Source organism: Salmo trutta, unplaced genomic scaffold, assembly GCF_901001165.1.
Source record: "Salmo trutta unplaced genomic scaffold, fSalTru1.1, whole genome shotgun sequence".
Lineage (NCBI taxonomy): Eukaryota > Metazoa > Chordata > Actinopteri > Salmoniformes > Salmonidae > Salmo > Salmo trutta.
The window spans coordinates 288,917-313,967 of NW_021822597.1; the positions used below are offsets into that span (position 1 = coordinate 288,917).

General features: G+C 39.9%; 1 protein-coding gene across 1 annotated transcript; it reads left to right on the top strand.

Moving 5' to 3' along the window:
* The first annotated feature begins 442 nt into the window (after positions 1–442).
* Positions 443–13,765, top strand: LOC115182865 (gastrula zinc finger protein XlCGF49.1-like). The gene is made up of 2 exons (XM_029744267.1): positions 443–477; positions 12,704–13,765. The coding sequence occupies exons 1-2, from the start codon at positions 443–445 to the stop codon at positions 13,356–13,358; spliced, it is 690 nt and encodes a 229-aa protein (XP_029600127.1). The 3' UTR covers positions 13,359–13,765.
* Positions 13,766–25,051: the final 11,286 nt, after the last annotated feature.

A 25,051-nucleotide genomic window follows, 5' to 3' on the forward strand; every position in this document is an offset into this window, starting at 1 on the left:
AGACCGCTGCGTCCGTGCTAACTATTTAACTGTACTAGAATGCTTAAAAGGCAGCAAAGATTTTGAATATCGGTTATCGGTATCGTTTTCTTTTTAGCAAAGAAGATATTGATATCGGTATTGGCCAAAAATGTAATATCTGTGCATCCCATTATTCTAAAATTGTATTATATTATACATGTTTTCCTCATCAATCTACACACAATACCCCATAATGCCATCACAATACCCCATAATGCCATCACAATACCCCATAATGCCATCACAATACCCCACAATGCCATCACAATACCCCACAATGCCATCACAATACCCCACAATGCCATCACAATACCCCACAATGCCATCACAATACCCCATAATGCCAAAGCAAAAACAGGTTTAGATTTTTTGCAAATGTATTAAAACTATTCCCCAGGATAACTAGTCTGAGTAATGTAAGATGTACGACCCCAGGATAACTATTCTCAGAGTAATGTAAGATCCCAGGATAACTAGTCTCAGAGTAATGTAAGATCCCAGGATAACTAGTCTCAGAGTAATGTAAGATCCTAGGATAACTAGTCTCAGAGTAATGTAAGATCCCAGGATAACTAGTCTCAGAGTAATGTAAGATCCCAGGATAACTAGTCTCAGAGTAATGTAAGATCCCAGGATAACTAGTCTCAGAGTAATGTAAGATCCCAGGATAACTAGTCTCAGAGTAATGTAAGATCCCAGGATAACTAGTCTCAGAGTAATGTAAGATCCCAGGATACTAGTCTCAGAGTAATGTAAGATTCCAGGATAACTAGTCTCAGAGTAATGTAAGATTCCAGGATAACTAGTCTCAGAGTAATGTAAGATCCTAGGATAACTAGTCTCAGAGTAATGTAAGATTCCAGGATAACTAGTCTCAGAGTAATGTAAGATCCCAGGATAACTAGTCTCAGAGTAATGTAAGATCCCAGGATAACTAGTCTCAGAGTAATGTAAGATCCCAGGATAACTAGTCTCAGAGCAATGTAAGATCCCAGGATAACTAGTCTCAGAGCAATGTAAGATCCCAGGATAACTAGTCTCAGAGCAATGTAAGATCCCAGGATAACTAGTCTCAGAGCAATGTAAGATCCCAGGATAACTAGTCTCAGAGCAATGTAAGATCCCAGGATAACTAGTCTCAGAGCAATGTAAGATCCAGGATAACAGGGAGCAATGTAAGATCCCAGGGATAACTAGTCTCAGAGCAATGTAAGATCCCAGGATAACTAGTCTCAGAGCAATGTAAGATCCCAGGATAACTAGTCTCAGAGCAATGTAAGATCCCAGGATAACTAGTCTCAGAGCAATGTAAGATCCCAGGATAACTAGTCTCAGAGCAATGTAAGATCCCAGGATAACTAGTCTCAGAGTAATGTAAGATCCCAGGATAACTAGTCTCAGAGTAATGTAAGATCCCAGGATAACTAGTCTCAGAGCAATGTAAGATCCCAGGATAACTAGTCTCAGAGCAATGTAAGATCCCAGGATAACTAGTCTCAGAGCAATGTAAGATCCCAGGATAACTAGTCTCAGAGCAATGTAAGATCCCAGGATAACTAGTCTCAGTGTAATGTAAGATCCCAGGATAACTAGTCTCAGAGCAATGTAAGATCCCAGGATAACTAGTCTCAGAGTAATGTAAGATCCCAGGATAACTAGTCTCAGAGCAATGTAAGATCCCAGGATAACTAGTCTCAGAGCAATGTAAGATCCCAGGATAACTAGTCTCAGAGCAATGTAAGATCCCAGGATAACTAGTCTCAGAGTAATGTAAGATCCCAGGATAACTAGTCTCAGAGTAATGTAAGATCCCAGGATAACTAGTCTCAGAGTTATGTAAGATCCCAGGATAACTACTCTCAGAGTAATGTATGGTTCCAGGATACCTAGTCTCAGAGTAATGTAAGATCCCAGGATAACTAGTCTCAGAGTAATGTAAGATCCCAGGATAACTAGTCTCAGAGTAATGTAAGATGCTTGGAAAAAGAAGCTGACTAGAATAACAGAATGGCATCATTAGAACTAAACAATTCAACCTCCTTCCTCCCCCATCCACCTCCCCCCACCCCAGACAATAACTCCCCAAACGAGGTACAATAGAACACGTTTTCTTCTCAGTCATCCTGAGTCTGGTGTTAAACCCAAACCCAGTCCTTTAAAGTAGCGTTCTGTGTTAGTGAATCAAGCACCAAAAAAAAAGAAGAGAAACAATAAAAAGTGAATCCCAAACAAAATGAGAAAAGCACCTCTTGTAGATGAAATGAAAACTCCAGTCTTATAACGGGTGTTGAGAGAGAAAATAAATACAATGTATCAAGGCTCTCAGTCCAAAACCTCTCATTTAATGTCAAAATCTAATTTTGTTGGTCACATACACATGGTTAGCAGATGTTATTGTGAGTGTAGCGAAATGCTTGTGCTTCTAGTTCCGACAGTGCAGTAATATATACTAATAATATAATATATACTAGTAGTGTATATGTATGTATGTATATATATATATATATATAAAATGTGTAAGTAATCTAATAAATTCCACAACTACCTAATACACACATCTAAGTAAAGGGATGGAATAAGAAAATATACATATAAATAAATGAATGTCAGTAAATTGTAGTAAAACAACAAAAAATGAATATAGTTGGAAGATATGACAACGTACAGCCAAGACCGCAAAACTACGTCTGTGCAACGTTAAAAGTTTGCTGGGTATACATTACATTCAAAACGTACAACATTAAAGACCCCCAACCCGCCACACTGTAAATTAACAAATAAAATGTGTCGCCTCGGCAACATTAGAACCTCGGCACGTATTACTGTGTACTGGGTCAAGACAAAGGACTGCTGTAAACAAATAACCCAAAATATTTTTAGGTCAATGAGACAGTATATAAACAAAGGAATTACGTAACCCCCTTTGGTGACTGAATGCTTGTAAGGCAAACTAGATGATCAAAACATTAGATCACATCAAATAAGCCTGAGTGGTTTTGCCTCCTCCAAAACTATACAGGATACTACAGTTATAACTTAACATAGTTATACAGGATACTACAGTTATAACTCTACATAGTTATACAGGATACTACAGTTATAACTTAACATAGTTATACAGGATACTACAGTTATAACTCTACATAGTTATACAGGATACTACAGTTATAACTCTACATAGTTATACAGGATACTACAGTTATAACTCTACATAGTTATACAGGATACTACAGTTATAACTCTACATAGTTATACAGGATACTACAGTTATAACTCTACATAGTTATACAGGATACTACAGTTATAACTCTACATAGTTATACAGGATACTACAGTTATAACTCTACATAGTTAGACCAAAGGTGGGCTACTTACTATCCAGCGTTTGCAAGCCATCGTTGCTGATCTATGAGCAAGTTGAGGACTTGTTGATGTGGTGTTGATTGTGAGCCATAGCCGCTGGAGAGTCAAAGGTGTCGTTTTTACCATCATGAGAAAGCTACAGGCGGGCCGGGAAGCACAGTCCGTACTTCACACCTGGATGGTCCCGTAGCAGTCGTTTGACCTGCCTGAAAGCTGCTTGCTGCCTGGAGACAGTGGGGGAGTAGTCCTGGTAGTTAGAGAAGCTCTATCCATGAAAGCTGCTTGCTGCCTGGAGACAGTGGGGGAGTAGTCCTGGTAGTTAGAGAAGCTCTGTCCCTGAAAGCTGCTTGCTGCCTGGAGACAGTGGGGGAGTAGTCCTGGTAGTTAGAGAAGCTCTGTCCCTGAAAGCTGCTTGCTGCCTGGAGACAGTGGGGGAGTAGTCCTGGTAGATATAGAAGCTCTGTCCCTGAAAGCTGCTTGCTGCCTGGAGACAGTGGGGGAGTAGTCCTGGTAGATATAGAAGCTCTGTCCCTGAAAGCTCAGAGTGGTATTGCGGGCTCAGAGAATCTCCATCTTCTCACAGGAAAATTGGACTGGAAGAATGATGTCACGGGGCCTCTCACCGTCCTGGGACCTTGGCACAGTCACTGGTGGCCATGATCAATCAGGGGCTTCTCATCCTTCAGCAGCCCGGAGACTAAATCTGTGGCTTGAGGCATTTCCTCTTGACTCTCGGTCCGATACGAGTCTCAGGATATTGCGATGAGAAAATCCCTCTAAGCTCACACAGCTCTCCTGTACCTTTATCAGATCCTCAGTGATTCACGTCAGCCTCCAGGGAGGTAGTCAGGTGTAAAGTGCTGCAATCATCATGGTGTGTAACTATTGTTTTGAGTGAGGCCATAACAAGCACAGTCTCATTTCACAGATTAGTTCAATCTGCTTTGAAAGTATCAGAAACCTCTAGTATTCAGGTCTGAATCGTAGCCGCGACCTCAGTTGAAATGAAAACTATCTCCGAGCATAGTAGCTTGATGGCCTCGAATGTTCATTTTAGCCCCCAGACAAAACCACACACCCGGGCAAAGTGCAAGTCTCTGGGCTTTCAGTCTCAGGAGAGGGTGGTGATGAAACTGGGTCTTGTAAGCCGGGAAAATCTATATTTTTTTACTGCTAAATTCACAACACTTTAGAATACTGCTGGAGCAAACGGGAAACACATTGGGTTTTTACAGAAATGTTTGATGATTGACTAGGAATGCCTTGGTGACCACTGTTTTTCACACTGGCTATTATTTTAATGAACTCCCCCAAACAAGACCAAATCTGAACCAATCATTGACTTATATGTTTCACCAGTTTGGCCACACAGTACAGCACAGTAGACAACTAAGTAACTAGATACTCTGTTTGTCTTTGACAGGAGAGAGACCAGACTCTCCCTCTGACAGTGGGAAGAGTCCTTCAGGGGAATCAGACCCAGGGAAGAGTCCTTCAGGGGAATCAGACCCAGGGAAGAGTCCTTCAGGGGAATCAGACCCAGGGAAGAGTCCTTCAGGGGAATCAGACCCAGGGAAGAGTCTTTCAGGGGAATCAGACCCAGGGAAGAGTCCTTCAGGGGAATCAGACCCAGGGAAGAGTCCTTCAGGGGAATCAGACCCAGGGAAGAGTCCTTCAGGGGAATCAGACCCAGGGAAGAGTCTTTCAGGGGAATCAGGCCCAGGGAAGAGTCCTTCAGGGGAATCAGACCCAGGGAAGAGTCCTTCAGGGGAATCAGACCCAGGGAAGAGTCCTTCAGGGGAATCAGCAGAATCAGGCCCAGAGACGCCCAAAGCAACAGGAGGACATCATCACTGCTCCCACTGTGGAAAGAGTTTTACCAAGTTAGGGAACCTGAATATGCATGAGAGGACACACACAGGAGAAAAACCTTTCCAATGCTCCCAGTGTGGAAAGAGTTTTAACGAATTAGGGTACCTATTAATACATAAGAGAATACACTCTGGAGAGAAGCCTTACCATTGCTCCAAATGCGGAATGACTTTTACCTGGTTAGGGAGCCTGAAAACACACGAGAGAATTCACACTGGAGAAAATCCTTTCCAATGTTCACACTGTGGAAAGAATTTTACCCAGTTAGGGAACCTAAATCGGCACAAGAGGACACACACAGGAGAGAAGCCTTATCACTGTTCCCAGTGTGGAAAGAGTTTTAAGGGTTTAATGAGCCTGAAACAGCATGAGAGGACACACACAGGAGAGAAGCCTTATCACTGTTCCCAGTGTGGAAAGAGTTTTAGGGGTTTAATGAGCCTGAAACAGCATGAGGACACACACAGGAGAAAAGCCTTACCATTGCACCATATGTGGAAAGAGATTTACCCAGTTTAAGTCCATGAAATTACATGGAAGAATACATACAGGAGAGAAGCATTATCAATGTTCCCAGTGTGGAAAGAATTTTAGGGGTTTAGTGAACCTGAAACAGCATGAGAGGACACACACACAAGAAAAGCCCTACCAATGCTCCCTGTGTGGAAAGAGTTTTACCAAGTTAGAGGGCCTGACTAGGCATGAGAGGACACACACAGGAGGGGATAAGACCTACCACTGCTCCCTGTGTGGAAAGAGATTTAACCGGTTGAGGCATCTGAATAAGCATGAAAGAATACATACACAGGAGGAGAAGACATACCACTGCTCTCATTGTGGAAAGACATTTTCCCAGTCAGAGGACCTGAAAGCACATGAGAGAATAGAGAGACTGTGTTCTGACTTGTGTTTTTGACTGAAAATTAGTGCTTTAGTTTGACACATTAAATCATATTGTTTAAATGAAATCAGACATGAAAATCTGACCAAAACAACAGGCCTGTTTTTGTTGTTTTTTCATATTGATCATGTCTAAAATCAATTAAATATTTTAACGTGTATTTTGTTTTTCTTTATTAGCTTTGATTGGTTGTATACAAGTATAAACCCTCTGTTGTTCATAATATGATTTGGATATTGCTAAATGTAAATGATTATATAAGGAAGTATACATATATATATATATAATCATTTACATTTAGCAATATCCAAATCATATTATGAACAACAGAGGGTTTATACTTGTATACAACCAATCAAAGCTAATAAAGAAAAACAAATTACACGTTAAAATATTTAATTGATTTTAGACATGATCAATATGAAAAAACAACAAAAACAGGCCTGTTGTTTTGGTCAGATTTTCATGTCTGATTTCATTTAAACAATATGATTTAATGTGTCAAACTAAAGCACTTGGCTTGTCTGAGCCAGAACGGCTCACAGTAGCAGGAGCTGTTTCTGTAGTGTGAGGCAGCTTGATGTACAGTACTTCCCCTGGACAGGACTCTAGTCTATACAGTACCACAGTATAGTAACAGGACTCTAGTCTATACAGTACCACAGTATAGTAACAGGACTCTAGTCTATACAGTACCACAGTATAGTAACAGGACTCTAGTCTATACAGTATAGTAACAGGACTCTAGTCTATACAGTACCACAGTATAGTAACAGGACTCTAGTCTATACAGTACCACAGTATAGTAACAGGACTCTAGTCTATACACTACCACAGTATAGTAACAGGACTCTAGTCTATACACTACCACAGTATAGTAGCAGGACTCTAGTCTATACAGTACCACACTATAGTAACAGGAGTCGAGTCTCTTAATTTTTCACTGCTGCTCGTTAATTATTTTGTTTTATTTCTCATTCGTATTTTTTTAAGTTATTTTATATATTTTTAAACTGCGTTGTTGGTTAGGGGCTTGTAAGTAAGTAATTCACTGTAAGGTCTACTACACCTGTTGTATTCGGCACATGTGACAAATAAGATTTGATTTCATAGTCTATTAAGTTGTTATATAGATGAATGGAATTTTGCATTTCTTGATTCCAACCTTAACCTCTTGAATTTGATTTGATATATGATTTGGATATTGCTAAATTAATTTAATTGGATACAGTTGCAGATAAACATATTGGCAACGTTGCACTTTTCATAAATAATGACCCATTTCTTCTAAAATAAGTTGAATTTTTAAAAATGTATTTTACCTTTATTTAACTAGGCAAGTCAGTTAAGAACAAATTCTTATTTTCAATGACGGCCTAGGAACAGTGGGTTAACTGCCTTGTTCAGGGGCAGAAGGACAGATTTGTATCTTGTCAGCTCGGGGATTCGAACTTGCAACCTTTTGGTTACTAGTCCAACACTCTAACCACTATGCTATGCTGCCGCCCCGCTCCACACCTTATAGGATTTTAAACATTGCAGAACCAATACATTTTTTGTTAACCTCTCTTGGGCAGGGGGCAGTATTTTCACGTCCGGATAAAAAAACGTACCCGATTTAATCTGATTATTACTCCTGCCCAGAAACTAGAATATGCATATAATTGTTTGATTTACATAGAAAACACCCTAAAGTTTCTAAAACTGTTTGAATGGTGTCTTTGAATATAACAGAACTCATATGGCAGGCCAAAACCTGAGAAGATTCCATACAGGAAGTGCTCTCTCTGACCATTTCTTGGCCTTCTATAGCCTCTTTATGGAAAACAGAGGATCTCTGCTGTAACGTGGCATTTTCTAAGACTCCCATAGGCTCTCAGAAGGCGCCAGAACGGGGAATGATGACTCTGCAGTCCCTGGCTGAAAAACAGTAGCGCATTTGGATAGTGGTCGATCTGAGAACAATGACACAGGCGTGCACGTGAAGAGTCCATTTTCTTCTTTCAGTGTTTGAACGAAAACAACGTCTCCCGGTCGGAATATTATAGCTATTTTACGAGAAAAATCGCATAAAAATTGATTTTAAACAGTGTTTGACATGCTTCGAAGTACGGTAATGGAATATTTTGAAATGTTTTGTCACGACATGCGTCCGCGCGTCACCGTCCGGATAGGGACCTGAAGGCACGGACAAAACAGAGGATATTTCAACATAACTATGGATTATTAAGAACCAAAACAACATTTGTGAATGAAGTAGAAGTCCTGGGAGTGCATTCTGACGAAGAACAGCAAAGGTAATCCAATTTTTCTTATAGTAATTCTGAGTTTAGTGAACGCCAAACTTGGTGGGTGTCAAATTAGCTAGCCCGTAATGGCGAGCTATCTACTCAGTATATTGCAAAATGTGCTTTTGCCGAAAAGCTATTTTAAAATCTGACACCGCGATTGCATAAAGGAGTTCTGTATCTGTAATTCTTAAAATAATTGTTATGTTTTTTGTGAACGTTTATCGTGAGTAATTTAGTAAATTCACCGGAAGTTTTCAGTATGTTTGCTAGTTCTGAACGTCACATGCTAATGTAAAAAGCTGGTTTTTGATATAAATATGAACTTGATTGAACAAAACATGCATGTATTGTATAACATAATGTCCTAGGAGTGTCATCTAATGAAGATCATCAAAGGTTAGTGCTGCATTTAGCTGTGGTTTTGGTTTTTGTGACATTATATGCTAGCTTGAAAAATGGGTGTGTGATTAATTCTGGCTGGGTACTCTCCTGACATAATCTAATGTTTTGCTTTCGTTGTAAAGCCTTTTTGAAATCGGACAATGTGGTTAGATTAACGAGAGTCTTGTCTTTAAAATGGTGTAAAATAGTCATATGTTTGAGAAATTGAAGTAATAGCATTTTTAAGGTTTTTGAATATCGCGCCACTCGATTCCACTGGCTGTTGACTAGGTGGGACGATTTCGTCCCACATACCCGAGAGAGGTTAACTTAAGTTTACATTCGGCTAAGTCAGCCACACCCATTGCTGACGTGAATAAAATCGAGCACAGCCATGCAATCTCTATAGACAAACATTGGCAGTAGAATGGCCTTACTGAAGAACTCAGTGACTTTCAACGTGGCACCGTCATAGGATGCCACCTTTCCAACAAGTCAGTTTATCTAGTTTCTGCCCTGCTTGAGCTGCCCCGGTCATCTGTAAGTGCTGTTATTGTGAAGTGGAAACGTCTAGGAGCAACAATGGCTCAGCCGCGAAGTGGTAGGCCACACAAGCTCACAGAACGGGACCGCTGAGTGCTGAAGCGTGTAGCATGTAAAAATCGTCTGTCCTCAGTTGCAACACTCACTACCGAGTTCCAAACTGCCTCTGGAAGCAACGTCAGCACAAGAACTGTTCGTCGGGAGCTTCTTGACTATCTTCACATTACGCACACACACACCAGCCTAGCCTGAAAATATTTTTGATATCTCAGATTGTTCTGACAAATATTTCCAGGCTCCGCTGGCAAGGAATCTCCCAGGATAAACATCCATGCTCTCCTCCCGGAGGTTATGACAACACAACATCAAACACCGTAAATACACAACTTGATGCAACCACATGAAAAGGTTGGGAACATGTTTTCATTGGCCAGTGAGTGGTTAAGCCCTCGCCACAGCTACAACTTATTGATCAGAATTCCTGCTGTAAAAATAGCTACATTATTTTTGACACCCACAACTCAACTGCACCACGCGAGTTTGATAAGTTTGATAAGATTTATGTTTAAAATAGAATCTTTAGTCTTGGTTCCCTGCATTTTAAAACATTTCTTTACTTTTGATATTGAATACTGCATTGTTGTTGAGGAAGAGCTTGCAGGTAACGGGGCATTTATACTATTGGTAAAACATGTGGATAACCACGCTAGCTTCGCTCTCGTGTGGTGCTAACAAGTATAATAGGTAGTGCTAGGTATCAACAGCCTCCCGAGTGGTGCTAACAAATATAATAGGTAGTGCTAGGTATCAACAGCCTCCCGAGTGGCGCAGCTCTGCATCGCACTACAGATCCGGGTTCGATCCCGGACTGTGTCGCAGCCGGCCGCAACCGGGAGACCCATGAGGCGGCACACAATTTGCCCAGCGTCGTCCGGGATAGGGGAGGGTTTGGCCGGCTTGGATGTCCTTGTCCCACCGATCATAAGATCAAAATGATAGGGCTTAGACTGTAAAACTATAATTTAGATCTGATGATCGGTGGAACAAGGACATCCTCAGACAGGGCTTAGACTGTAAAACTGTCTGAGGATGTCCTTGTTCCACCGATCATCAGATCAAAATTATACTTTTACAGTCTAAGCCCTGTCTGAGGGGGGAGGTTCCTCTAAGCTATATGGAACTGTTTTAAAACTTCTTTGGGATAGGTGGCAGTATTTTCACGGCCGGATAAAAAACGTACCCGATTTAATCTGGTTACTACTCCTGCCCAGAAACTAGAATATGCATATAATTAGTAGATTTGGATAGAAAACACTCTAAAGTTTCTAAAACTGTTTGAATGGCGTCTGTGAGTATAACAGAATTCATATGGCAGGCCAAAACCTGAGAAGATTCCATACAGGAAGTGCCCTGTCTGACAATTTGTTCTCCTTCTGTTGCATCTCTATCGAAAATACAGCATCTGTGCTGTAACGTGACACTTTCTAAGGCTCCCATTGGCTCTCTAAAGCCGCCAGAAAGTGGAATGGGGTGTCTGCTGTCTCTGGGCGAAGAACAGCAGGAGAATTTGTGAGTGGTCAGGCTGGGGACAGTGACACTGGAGATGCGCGGTCATGAGACTACTCCATTTTTTTCTTTCAGCCTTTGAATGAATACAACGTTGCCCGGTTGGAATATTATTGCTATTTTACGAGAAAAATAGCATAAAAATTGATTTTAAACAGCGTTTGACATGCTTCTAAGTATGGTAATGGAATATTTGGAATTTTCTTGTCACGAAATGGAACGTCTGTCCTCAACAGGTTAACCTGTTGGGGCTAGGGGGCAGTATTGACAATTTAAAAACTGTTTTAAGAAGGTTATAGCAAGGATAATTTTGCTATTTGATTTTGAACTTTAAGACCCATAGAAGTATCAATAAAGAAATATTCAAAAGTTATTTTATGTAAAACAATATTTGGCCATACTGCTATAACCCATACTAACGCATTGCATAACATTCACAACATGGAACAACAGTCCCCCAAAACATCCAAAGGAAGTTTGTTCTGAAGTGTCTGTCCTATATCTGAGAGATACATGTCTTTAACCCCTTTTTTTGCCACTTAAGTCTTTCCACATTGTGTTACGTTACAGCCTTATTCTACAATGGATTAAATAAATAAGAATCCTCATCAGTCTACACACAATAACCCAAAATGACATCACAATACCCCATAATGGCATCACAATACCCCATAATGACAAAGAGAAAATAGGTTTGGAGAAAAAATGTCACATTTATTAAAAATAAGAAACATAAATACCTTATTTAAATAAGTATTCAGACCCTTTGCTATGAGACTCGAAATTGAGCTCAGGTGTGCATACTGTTTCCATTGATCATTGTTGATGTGTCTACCACTTGGAGTCCACCTGTGGTAAATTTAAATTGATTGGACATGGTTTGGAAAGACCTGTCTGGCTGCCACAGCATTCTGAAGCGATACGCCATCCCATCTGGTTTGCGCTTAGTGGGACGATCATTTGTTTTTCAACAGGTCAATGAGCCAACACACCTCCAGGCTGTGTAAGGGCTATTTGAGCAAGAAGGAGAGTTATGGAGTGCTGCATCAGATGACCTGGCCTCCACAATCACCCGACCTCAACACAATTGAGATGGTTTGGGATGAGTTGGACCGCAGAGTGAAGGAAAAGCAGCCAACAAGAGCTCAGCATATGTGGGAACTCCTTCAAGACTATCGAAGAAGCATTCCAGGTGAAGCTGGTTGAGAGAATGCCAAGAGTGTGCGAAGCTGTCATCAAGGCAAAGGGTGGCTATTTTGAAAACTCTAATATATATTTTGAACTGTTTACCACTTTTTTGTTTACTACATGATTCCATATGTGTTATTTCATAGTTTGATGTCTTCACTATTATTCTACAATGTAGAAAATGGTAAAACAAATAATTATAACCCTTGAATGAGTAGGTGTGTCCAAACTTTTGACTGGTACTGTATATACACTTACAACTGTATATCTCATGAATGTTTTTACATTCAGTTACATGAAGTCACTTTCTTACCACTTCTTCCATAGGCAAACATGTAAGGAAAGCTTTTTTTAACTCAAAAGGGATGCTGCCAAAAATGTATTGAATTCAAATGGATTTACCCAGCCTACAAAGCATTACAGCCACTCTGTGATGACCAGTTCTGCTCTTTTATTGAGGGATCTAGTCTGGATTAAACCTCATAGGAAGACAGTTTTATCTTGTGGAGATTTCATTCAGGTCTCTGTTTAACGGGATTCTCTGTTTGTCTTTGGCAGGAGAGAAACCAGACTCTCACTCTGACAGCGGGAAGAGTCCTTCAGGGGAACCAGACCCAGAGACGCCCAAACCAGCGAGACAACACCACTGCTCCCACTGTGAAAAGAGTTTTTGCTGGTTAAGGAACCTAAAACTGCATGAGAAGACACACACAGGAAAAAAGCCTTTCCAATGTTCCCAGTGTGGAAAGAGTTTTACCATGTTAGTTAACCTGAAAAGGCATGAGAGAATACACACAGGAGAAAAGCCTTATCACTGTTCCCACTGTGGAATGAGTTTTACTCAGACAGGGCACCTAAAATCTCATGAGAGGATACACACAGGAGAAAAGCCTTTCCAATGTTCCCAGTGTGGAAAAAGTTTTCCTAAGAAAGGGCAATTAAAAGAGCATGAGAGAATACACAAAGGAGAAAAGCCATTCCAATGTTCCCATTGTGGAAAGAGTTTTACTCTAATAGGAAACCTAAAAAAGCATGCGAAACTACACACCGGAGAAATGCCTTTCCTATGTTCCCAGTGTGAAAAGAGTTTTGCCGTGTTAGCTAACCTGAAAAGGCATGAGAGAATACACACAGGAGAAAGGCCTTACCACTGTTCCCACTGTGAAAATAGGTTTATTCAGTTAGGGGACCTAAAAGCTCATGAGAGAATACACACAGGAGAAAAGCCTTAACCAATGTTCCCACTGTGAAAAGAGGTTTATTCATTTAGGGTACCTAAAAGCTCATGAGAGGACACACACAGGAGAAAAGCCTTTCCAATGTCCCCATTGTGAAAAGACTTTTAGCATTTTATCTAACCTGAAAAGGCATGAGAGAATACACACTGGAGAAAAGCCTTATCACTGTTCCCACTGTGGAATGAGTTTTACTAAGAAAGGGCCGTTAAAAGAACATGAGAGACATGACACATTCCAATGCTCCCAGTGTGGAAAGAGTTTTACCTGGTTAAGGAGCCTGAAGGAGCATAAGAAGACACACACCAAAAAAGCCCTACCACTGCTCTCTCTCTGTGTGGAAGGACATTTTCCCAGTCACAGAACCTGAAATCACATGAGAGAATAAAGGCGCTGTGTTCTGACTTATGTTTTTTGTTTTTGTTTATGCCACATGAAATAATATTGTTTATGATTATACCTGTCTATATAAGGTCCCACAGTTAACAATGCACGTCAGAGCAAACACCAAGCAATGAGGTCGAAGAAATTGTCCATAGAGCTCCGAGACAGGATTGTGTCGAGGCATAGATCTGGGGAAGGGTACCAAAACATTTCTGTAGCATTGGCGGTCCCCAAGAACACAGTGGTCACCCTCATTCTTTGATGGAAGAAGTTTGGAACAACCAAGACTCTTCCCAGAGCTGGCCACCCGGCCAAACTGAGCAATTGGGGGAAATGGGCATTGGTCAGGGAGGTGACCGAGAACCCGATGGTCACTCTGACAGAGCGACAGAGTTCCTCTGTGGAGATGGGAGAACCTTCCAGAAGGACAACCATCTCTGTAGTACTCCACCAATCAGGCCTTTATGGTAGGGTGGCCAGACGGAAGCCACTCCTCAGTAAAAGGCACATGGCAGCCCGCTTGGAGTTTGCCAAAAGGCACCAATAGACTCTCAGACCATGAGAAACAAGATTCCCTGGTCTGATGAAACCAAGATTGAACTCTTTGGCCTGAATGCCAAGCGTCACATCTGGCATAAACCTGGCACAGCATCAGGCTGTGAGGATGTTTTTCAGCGGCAGGAACTGGGATACTATTCAGGATAGAGGGAAAGATGGACGGAGCAAAGTACAGAGAGCTCTTTGATGAAAACCTGCTCCAGAGCACTCAGGACCTCAGACTGGGGCGAAGGTTCACCGTCCAACAGGACAACGACCCTAAGCACACATCCAAGACAGCACAGGAGTGGCTTTGGGACAAGTCTCTGAATAACCTTGAGTGGCCCAGCCAGAGCTGGAAATGAACCAAATCAAACATCTCTGGTGAGACATGAAAATAGCTGTGTAGCAAAGCTCCCCATCCAATCTGACAGAGTTTGAGAGAAGAATGGTAGAAACTCCTCAAATACAGGTGTGCCAAGTTTGTAGCATCATACCAATGAAGACTGGAGGTTGTAATCGCTGCCAAAGGTGTTTCAACAAAGTACGTAGTAAACAGTCTGAATACTTCTGTAGATTTTTCAGTTTATTATTTTAATAAATTAGCAAAGAAATATTTATAGTGTTTTTGCTTTGTCATTATGGAGTATTGTGATGTCATTATGGGGTTTTGTGTGTCGATTGAGTTTTTAATAAAATTATTTTAGAATAAGGCTGTAACGTAACAAAATGTGGAAAAAGTGAAGGGGTCTGAATACTTTCCAAATGTACTGTGTTGTTACATCATGTAGGAGCAGGATAGACCTAGTCTGTTCATTATATACATCTACATGATGTATTGTTACACCATGTAGGAGCAGTATAGACCTAGTCTGTTCATTATATACATCTACATGATGTATTGTTACACCATGTAGGAGCAGTATAGACCTAGTCTGTTCATACATGATGTATTGTTACACCATGTAGGAGCAGTATAGACCTAGTCTGTTCATTATATACATCTATATGATGTATTGTTACACCATGTAGGAGCAGTATAGACCTAGTCTGGTCATTATATACATCTACATGATGTATTGTTACACCATGTAGCAGCAGTATAGACCTAGTCTGTTCATTATATACATCTACATGATGTATTGTTACACCATGTAGGAGCAGTATAGACCTAGTCTGTTCATTATATACATCTACATGATGTATTGTTACACCATGTAGGAGCAGTATAGACCTAGTCTGTTCATTATATACATCTACATGATGTATTGTTACACCATGTAGCAGCAGTATAGACCTAGTCTGTTCATTATATACATCTACATGATGTATTGTTACACCATGTAGGAGCAGTATAGACCTAGTCTGTTCATTATATACATCTACATGATGTATTGTTACACCATGTAGGAGCAGTATAGACCTAGTCTGTTCATTATATACATCTACATGATGTATTGTTACACCATGTAGGAGCAGTATAGACCTAGTCTGTTCATTATATACATCTACATGATGTATTGTTACACCATGTAGGAGCAGTATAGACCTAGTCTGTTCATTATATACATCTACATGATATATTGTTACACCATGTAGGAGCAGTATAGACCTAGTCTGGTCATTATATACATCTACATGATGTATTGTTACACCATGTAGCAGCAGTATAGACCTAGTCTGTTCATTATATACATCTACATGATGTATTGTTACACCATGTAGGAGCAGTATAGACCTAGTCTGTTCATTATAGACATCAACATGATGTATTGTTACACCATGTAGGAGCAGTATAGACCTAGTGTGTTCATTATATACATCTACATGATGTATTGTTACACCATGTAGGAGCAGTATAGACCTAGTCTGTTCATACATGATGTATTGTTACACCATGTAGGAGCAGTATAGACCTAGTCTGTTCATTATATACATCTACATGATATATTGTTACACCATGTAGGAGCAGTATAGACCTAGTCTGGTCATTATATACATCTACATGATGTATTGTTACACCATGTAGCAGCAGTATAGACCTAGTCTGTTCATTATATACATCTACATGATGTATTGTTACACCATGTAGGAGCAGTATAGACCTAGTCTGTTCATTATATACATCTACATGATGTATTGTTACACCATGTAGGAGCAGTATAGACCTAGTCTGTTCATTATATACATCTACATGATGTACTGTTACACCATGTAGCAGCAGTATAGACCTAGTCTGTTCATTATATACATGTACATGATGTATTGTTACACCATGTAGGAGCAGTATAGACCTAGTCTGTTCATTATATACATCTACATGATGTATTGTTACACCATGTAGGAGCAGTATAGACCTAGTCTGTTCATTATATACATCTACATGATGTATTGTTACACCATGTAGGAGCAGTATAGACCTAGTCTGTTCATTATATACATCTATATGATGTATTGTTACACCATGTAGGAGCAGTATAGACCTAGTCTGTTCATTATATACATCTACATGATGTATTGTTACACCATGTAGGAGCAGTATAGACCTAGTCTGTTCATTATATACATCTATATGATGTATTGTTACACCATGTAGGAGCAGTATAGACCTAGTCTGTTCATTATATACATCTACATGATGTATTGTTACACCATGTAGGAGCAGTATAGACCTAGTCTGTTCATTATATACATCTACATGATGTATTGTTACACCATGTAGGAGCAGTATAGACCTAGTCTGTTCATTATGTACATCTACATGATGTATTGTTACACCATGTAGGAGCTGTATAGACCTAGTCTGTTCATTATATACATCTACATGATGTATTGTTACACCATGTAGCAGCAGTATAGACCTAGTCTGTTCATTATATACATCTACATGATGTATTGTTACACCATGTAGGAGCAGTATAGACCTAGTCTGTTCATTATATACATCTACATGATGTATTGTTACACCATGTAGGAGCAGTATAGACCTAGTCTGTTCATTATATACATCTACATGATGTATTGTTACACCATGTAGGAGCAGTATAGACCTAGTCTGTTCATTATATACATCTACATGATGTATTGGTACACCATGTAGGAGCAGTATAGACCTAGTCTGTTCATTATATACATCTACATGATGTATTGTTACACCATGTAGGAGCAGTATAGACCTAGTCTGTTCATTATATACATCTACATGATATATTGTTACACCATGTAGGAGCAGTATAGACCTAGTCTGGTCATTATATACATCTACATGATGTATTGTTACACCATGTAGCAGCAGTATAGACCTAGTCTGTTCATTATATACATCTACATGATGTATTGTTACACCATGTAGGAGCAGTATAGACCTAGTCTGTTCATTATATACATCTACTTGATGTATTGTTACACCATGTAGGAGCAGTATAGACCTAGTCTGTTCATTATATACATCTACATGATGTATTGTTACACCATGTAGGAGCAGTATAGACCTAGTCTGTTCATTATATACATCTACATGATGTATTGTTACACCATGTAGGAGCAGTATAGACCTAGTCTGTTCATTATATACATCTACATGATGTATTGTTACACCATGTAGCAGCAGTATAGACCTAGTCTGTTCATTATATACATCTACATGATGTATTGTTACACCATGTAGGAGCAGTATAGACCTAGTCTGTTCATTATATACATCTACATGATGTATTGTTACACCATGTAGGAGCAGTATAGACCTAGTCTGTTCATTATATACATCTACATGATGTATTGTTACACCATGTAGCAGCAGTATAGACCTAGTCTGTTCATTATATACATCTACATGATGTATTGTTACACCATGTAGGAGCAGTATAGACCTAGTCTGTTCATTATATACATCTACATGATGTATTGTTACACCATGTAGGAGCAGTATAGACCTAGTCTGTTCATTATGTACATCTACATGATGTATTGTTACACCATGTAGGAGCTGTATAGACCTAGTCTGTTCATTATATACATCTACATGATGTATTGTTACACCATGTAGCAGCAGTATAGACCTAGTCTGTTCATTATATACATCTACATGATGTATTGTTACACCATGTAGGAGCAGTATAGACCTAGTCTGTTCATTATATACATCTACATGATGTATTGTTACACCATGTAGGAGCAGTATAGACCTAGTCTGTTCATTATATACATCTACATGATGTATTGTTACACCATGTAGGAGCAGTATAGACCTAGTCTGTTCATTATATACATCTACATGATGTATTGGTACACCATGTAGGAGCAGTATAGACCTAGTCTGTTCATTATATACATCTACATGATGTATTGTTACACCATGTAGGAGCAGTATAGACCTAGTCTGTTCATTATATACATCTACATGATATATTGTTACACCATGTAGGAGCAGTATAGACCTAGTCTGGTCATTATATACATCTACATGATGTATTGTTACACCATGTAGCAGCAGTATAGACCTAGTCTGTTCATTATATACATCTACATGATGTATTGTTACACCATGTAGGAGCAGTATAGACCTAGTCTGTTCATTATATACATCTACTTGATGTATTGTTACACCATGTAGGAGCAGTATAGACCTAGTCTGTTCATTATATACATCTACATGATGTATTGTTACACCATGTAGGAGCAGTATAGACCTAGTCTGTTCATTATATACATCTACATGATGTATTGTTACACCATGTAGGAGCAGTGTGGAGGTACAGTGGGGGACAAAATTGTTGACCCCCTTGATAAAGATGAGCAAAAACGACTCTATAAAATAAAGAATTAAAATACTGATCTATATTGTATGTATAAAATAAATAAAGGGAAATTATATTATTTTATACTAATACAATTGCTCAGAGAAAAATATATAGTTTAACATGTAATTCTCAAAAGGTAGGGGTCTGAATTATTGCTACCCATGTTTTCAATACTCCAGCACCCTCCCCTTGGGAGGATAACGACAATCAAATGTTTTATGAGATTAGAGAACACATTGGGTGGGATCTTAGACCAATCCTCCATACAGAATCTCTCCAGGTCCTCGATTTATTTAGTCTGTCTTATGGACTGCCCTGTTCAATTCAAACCACAGGTGTTCAATGGAGTTCAAGTCCGAAGACTGAGATGGCCATTGAAAATGTTGATTTTTGTGCCCAATTAACCATTTCTTTGTGGATGTTGATGTGTCTTGCTGGAAGATCCCCTTATGGCCAAGTTTCAGCCTCCTAGCAGAGATGTAACCAGGTTTTGGGCTAAAATATCCTGGTAGTGGGTCAAGTTTATTTATTTATTTCATACAGTAATTTTTGCTAATCTTTATCAAGGGCATCAATAACTAGGTGCTTATTTTGATATCTAGTTATTTGACTGAATCAGAAATACAGATGTGGAGTAGATGTAGAGTTTGTTTTAAATTCTCATAAAAAAATGAACTAATCAAACAATTAATCAAACAACTAATCAAACAACACAATAGTGTTCCCTCCTCAACTGCGTTTCCTCCCTCCAGACAGCAGATGGCGATATGTGTCTTTCAGGTGATGTTTCTAGTGTGACGTATAATCTAGTGGACGGAACGCTTCTTCAACAACTGCAGCCACCTCGGTAGCTCGCTAGCCGACAAAGTCGGAACATTCAAGTTCTTTAGACACTTTCCTGGTTTAATTGCAACTGTGATTTAAACATACTTATGTGGAAACAACTAGCTACCCCATTTAATTTAATATTTACGTTGTAAGTCAACTAGCTGGCTGGTTAAGTTAGCACTAGTCTAGCTAGCTAACATCCCCGACCATGCGCTCACGAAGCTACTCTCCTCCTGCTAAAGAAGAGGTCTGCTGGACGGAGAAAGAAGCTCTGGGGCTGAACATTGTCGTGAAAGAGGAGGATGTCACAGTAAAACAACAAGTAGAGGGTGAGGCTGTTACCATGAAAGAAGAAGAGAAAGACGCGTTCAGAGTGAAAGAGGAGGAGGATGTTACAGTTTTTGGAGTGGAGGATGAAGTGAAAGAAAATGAAGACGTTTTTGGAATGAAGGATGAAGAGGGGGAGATTACTGTCACATTAGAGGAGGACGAAGAAGAGAAGACTGTAGATCTGGTTAACACCAGTAAATACAGTGAGTACTATCTAATAAAACAGGGACATTGATCTGATTAACCCCAGTAAATACAGTGAGTACTATCTAATAAAACAGGGACATTGATCTGATTAACACCAGTAAATACAGTGAGTACTATCTTATAAAACAGGGACATTGATCTGATTAACACCAGTAAATACAGTGAGTACTATCTTATAAAACAGGGACATTGATCTGATTAACACCAGTAAATACAGTGAGTACTATCTAATAAAACAGGGACATTGATCTGATTAACACCAGTAAATACAGTGAGTACTATCTTATAAAACAGGGACATTGATCTGATTAACACCAGTAAATACAGTGAGTACTATCTTATAAAACAGGGACATTGATCTGATTAACACCAGTAAATACAGTGAGTACTATCTAATAAAACAGGGACATTGATCTGATTAACACCAGTAAATACAGTGAGTACTATCTAATAAAACAGGGACATTGATCTGATTAACACCAGTAAATACAGTGAGTACAATCTAATAAAACAGGGACATTGATCTGATTAACACCAGTAAATACAGTGAGTACTATCTAATAAAACAGGGACATTGATCTGATTAACACCAGTAAATACAGTGAGTACTATCTAATAAAACAGGGACATTGATCTGATTAACACCAGTAAATACAGTGAGTACTATCTAATAAAACAGGGACATTGATCTGATTAACACCAGTAAATACAGTGAGTACTATCTAATAAAACAGGGACATTGATCTGATTAACACCAGTAAATACAGTGAGTACTATCTAATAAAACAGGGACATTGATCTGATTAACATTAGTAAATACAGTGAGTACTATCTAATAAAACAGGGACATTGATCTTATTAACACCAGTAAATACAGTGAGTACTTTCTATAAAACAAGGACATTGATCTTTTTTTTATTTTTTATTCACCTTTATTTAACCAGGTAGGCAAGTTGAGAACAAGTTCTCATTTACAATTGCGACCTGGCCAAGATAAAGCAAAGAAGTTCGACAACATACAACAACACAGAGTTACACATGGAGTAAAACAAACATACAGTCAATAATACAGTAGAAAAATAAGTCTATATACAATGTGAGCAAAGGAGGTGAGATAAGGGAGGTAAAGGCAAAAAAGGCCATGGTGGCGAAGTAAATACAATATAGCAAGTAAAACACTGGAATGGTAGATTTGAAGTAGAAGAAAGTGCAAAGTAGAAATGGAAATAATGGGGTGCAAAGGAGCAAAATAAATAAATACAGTAGGGGAAGAGGTAGTTGTTTGGGCTAAATTATAGATGGGCTATGTACAGGTGCAGTGATCTGTGAGCTGCTCTGACAGCTGGTGCTTAAAGCGAGTGAGGGAGATAGGTGTTTCTGGTTTTAGAGATTTCTGTAGTTCGTTCCAGTCATTGGCAGCAGAGAACTGGAAGAAGAGGCGGCCGAAGGGGGAATTGGCTTTGGGGGTGACCAGAGATATACCTGCTGGAGCGCGTGCTACAGATGGGTGCTGCTATGGTGACCAGCGAGCTGAGATAAGGGGGAACTTTACCTAGCAGTGTCTTGTAGATGATCTGGAGCCAGTGGGATGGGCGACAAGTATGAAGCGAGGGCCAGCCAACGAGAGCTTACAGGTCGCAGTGGTGGGTAGTATATGGGGCTTTGGTGACAAAATGGATGGCACTGTGATAGACTGCATCCAATTTATTGACTAAGGTATTGGAGGCTATTTTGTAAATGACATCGCCGAAGTCGAGGATTGGTAGGATAGTCAGTTTTATGAGGGTATGTTTGGCAGCATGAGTGAAAGATGCTTTGTTGCGAAATAGGAAGCCAATTCTAGATTTAACTTTGGATTGGAGATGCTTATAGTGAGTCTGGAAGGAGAGTTTACAGTCTAATCAGACACCTAGGTATTTGTAGTTGTCCACATATTCTAAGTCAGAACCGTCCAGAGTAGTGATGCTGGACAGGCGGGCAGGTGCAGGCAGCGATCGGTTGAAAAGCATGCATTTAGTTTTACTTGTATTTAACCTCTCTAGGACCGGCGGGACGAATTCGTCCCACCTACGTAACAGCCAGTTGAATCCTGTGGCGCGATTTTCAAAACCTTTGAAATGCTATTACTTCAATTTCTCAAACATATGACTATTTTACAGCTATTTAAAGACAAGACTCTCGTTAATCTAACCACACTGTCCGATTTCAAAAAGGCTTTACAACGAAAGCAAAACATTAGATTATGTCAGCAGAGTACCCAGCCAGAAATAATCAGACACCCATTTTTCAAGCTAGCATATAATGTCACAAAAACCCAGAAGACAGCTAAATGCAGCACTAACCTTTGATGATCTTCATCAGATGACACACCTAGGACATTATGTTATACAATACATGCATGTTTTGTTCAATCAAGTTCATATTTATATCAAAAAACAGCTTTTTACATTAGCATGTGACGTTCAGAACTAGCATACCCCCCGCAAACTTCCGGGGAATTTACTAACAATTTACTAAATTACTCACGATAAACTTTCACAAAAAGCATAACAATTATTTTAAGAATTATAGATACATTACTCCTCTATGTACTCGATATGTCCGATTTTAAAATAGCTTTTCGGATGAAGCACATTTTGCAATATTCTGAGTAGATAGCCCGGCATCACAGGGCTAGCTATTTAGACACCCGGCAAGTTTAGCCTTCACCAAAATCACATTTACTATAACAAAAATGTTATTACCTTTCCTGTTCTTCGTCAGAATGCACTCCCAGGACTTCTACTTCAATAACAAATGTAGGTTTGGTCCCAAATAATCCATAGTTATGTTCCAACAGCGACGTTTTGTTCGTGCGTTCTAGACACTATCCCAATGGTAAATAACGGTCATGCGCACGGCGCATTTCGTGACAAAAGATTTCTAAATTTTTCATTACCTTACTTCGAAGCATGTCAACCGCTGTTTAAAATAAATTTGTATGCAATTTTTCTCGTAAAAAAGCGATAATATTCCGACCGGGAATCTGCAATTAGGTAAACAGCCGAAGGAAAATACTGCACGGGGTCGAATCGGGCACGCGCCTAATTCCATTGTCCTCTGATGGGCCACTTGGAAAAGGCGATAATGTGTTTCAGCCAGAGGCTGCCTCGTCATCGTTCAGGTTTTTCCCGACTCTGAGAGCCTATTGGAGCCGTAGGAAGTGTCACGTTACAGCTAAGATCCTGGCTCTTCAATAAACAGAAGCAAGAACAACACCTTGTCAGACAGGCCACTTCCTGCATGAAACCTTCTCAGGTTTTTGCCTGCCATATGAGTTCTGTTATACTCACAGACACCATTCAAACAGTTTTAGAAACTTTAGGGTGTTTTCTATCCAAGGCCAATAATTATATGCATATTCTAGTTACTGGGCAGGAGTCGTAACCAGATTAAATCGGGTACGTTTTTTATCCGGATGTGAAAATACTGCCCCCTAGCCCAAAGAAGTTAAGAGCAGTTGGTGGCCACGGAAGGAGAGTTGTATGGCATTGAAGCTCGTCTGGAGGGTTGTTAGCACAGTGTCCAAAGAAGAACCTCTGCCCATTCATCGCCATTTTACCTGTTATTGTCTTAGCTGATTAACTGTTGTTGTCTTACCCGTTGTTGTCTTAGCTAGCTATCCCAATCAACACCTGTGATTGCTTTTATGCCTCGCTTTATGTCTCTCAACTGTCAATATGCCTTGTATACTGTTTCTTAGGGTAGTTATCATTGTTTTATTTTACTGCAGAGCCCCTAGTCCCACTCAACATGCCTCAGAGAACTCTTTTGTCCCACCTCCCACACATGCGGTGACCTCACCTAGCATAACTGGTGCCTCCGGAGATGCAACCTCTCTTATCGTCACTCAATGCCTAGGTTTACCTCCACTGTACCCGCACCCTACCATACCCCTGTCTGTACATTATGCCTTGAATCTATCCTACCACGCCCAGAAATCTGCTCCTTTTATTCTCTGTTCCCAACGCACTATTCGACCAATTCTGATAGCCTTTAGCCGTACCCTCATCCTACTCCTCTGTTCCTCGGGTGATGTAGAGGTTAACCCAGGCCCTGTGTGATGTCCTGGCCGTGTCTGAATCTTGGCTTAGGAAGGCAACCAGAAATTCTGAAATTTCCATCCCCAACCACAACATTTTCAGTCAAGATAGAATTGTCAAAAAGAGAGGAGTTGCAATCTACTGCAGAGATGTCCTGCAAAGTTCTGTCATACTTCCCAGGTCCATACCCAAACAGTTCGAGCTTCTAATTTTAAAAATGAATCTCTCCAGAAATAAGTCTCTCACTGTTGCCGCCTGTTATAGACCCCCCTCAGCTCCCAGCTGTGCCCTGGAAATCATGTGTGAATTGATTGCCCCCTATCTATCTTCAGATTTGGTTATATTAGGTGACCTAACCTGGGATATGCTTAACACCCCGGCCGTCCTACAATCCAAGCTAGATGCCCTCAATCTCACACAAATTATCAAGGAACCCACCAGGTACAACCCTAAATCCCTAAACACGGGCACCCTCATAGATATTATCCTGACCAACTTGCCCTCTAAATACACCTCTGCTGTT

What these genes read in the sequence shown, in the direction of transcription:
- LOC115182865 (XM_029744267.1), top strand. Translation starts at nt 443, where the DNA reads ATGTACGACCCCAGGATAACTATTCTCAGAGTAAT. An exon ending in ATAACTATTCTCAGAGTAAT is followed by an intron (nt 478 to 12,703) that starts GTAAGATCCCAG and finishes ACCAGACTCTCA; the next exon opens with CTCTGACAGCGGGAAGAGTC.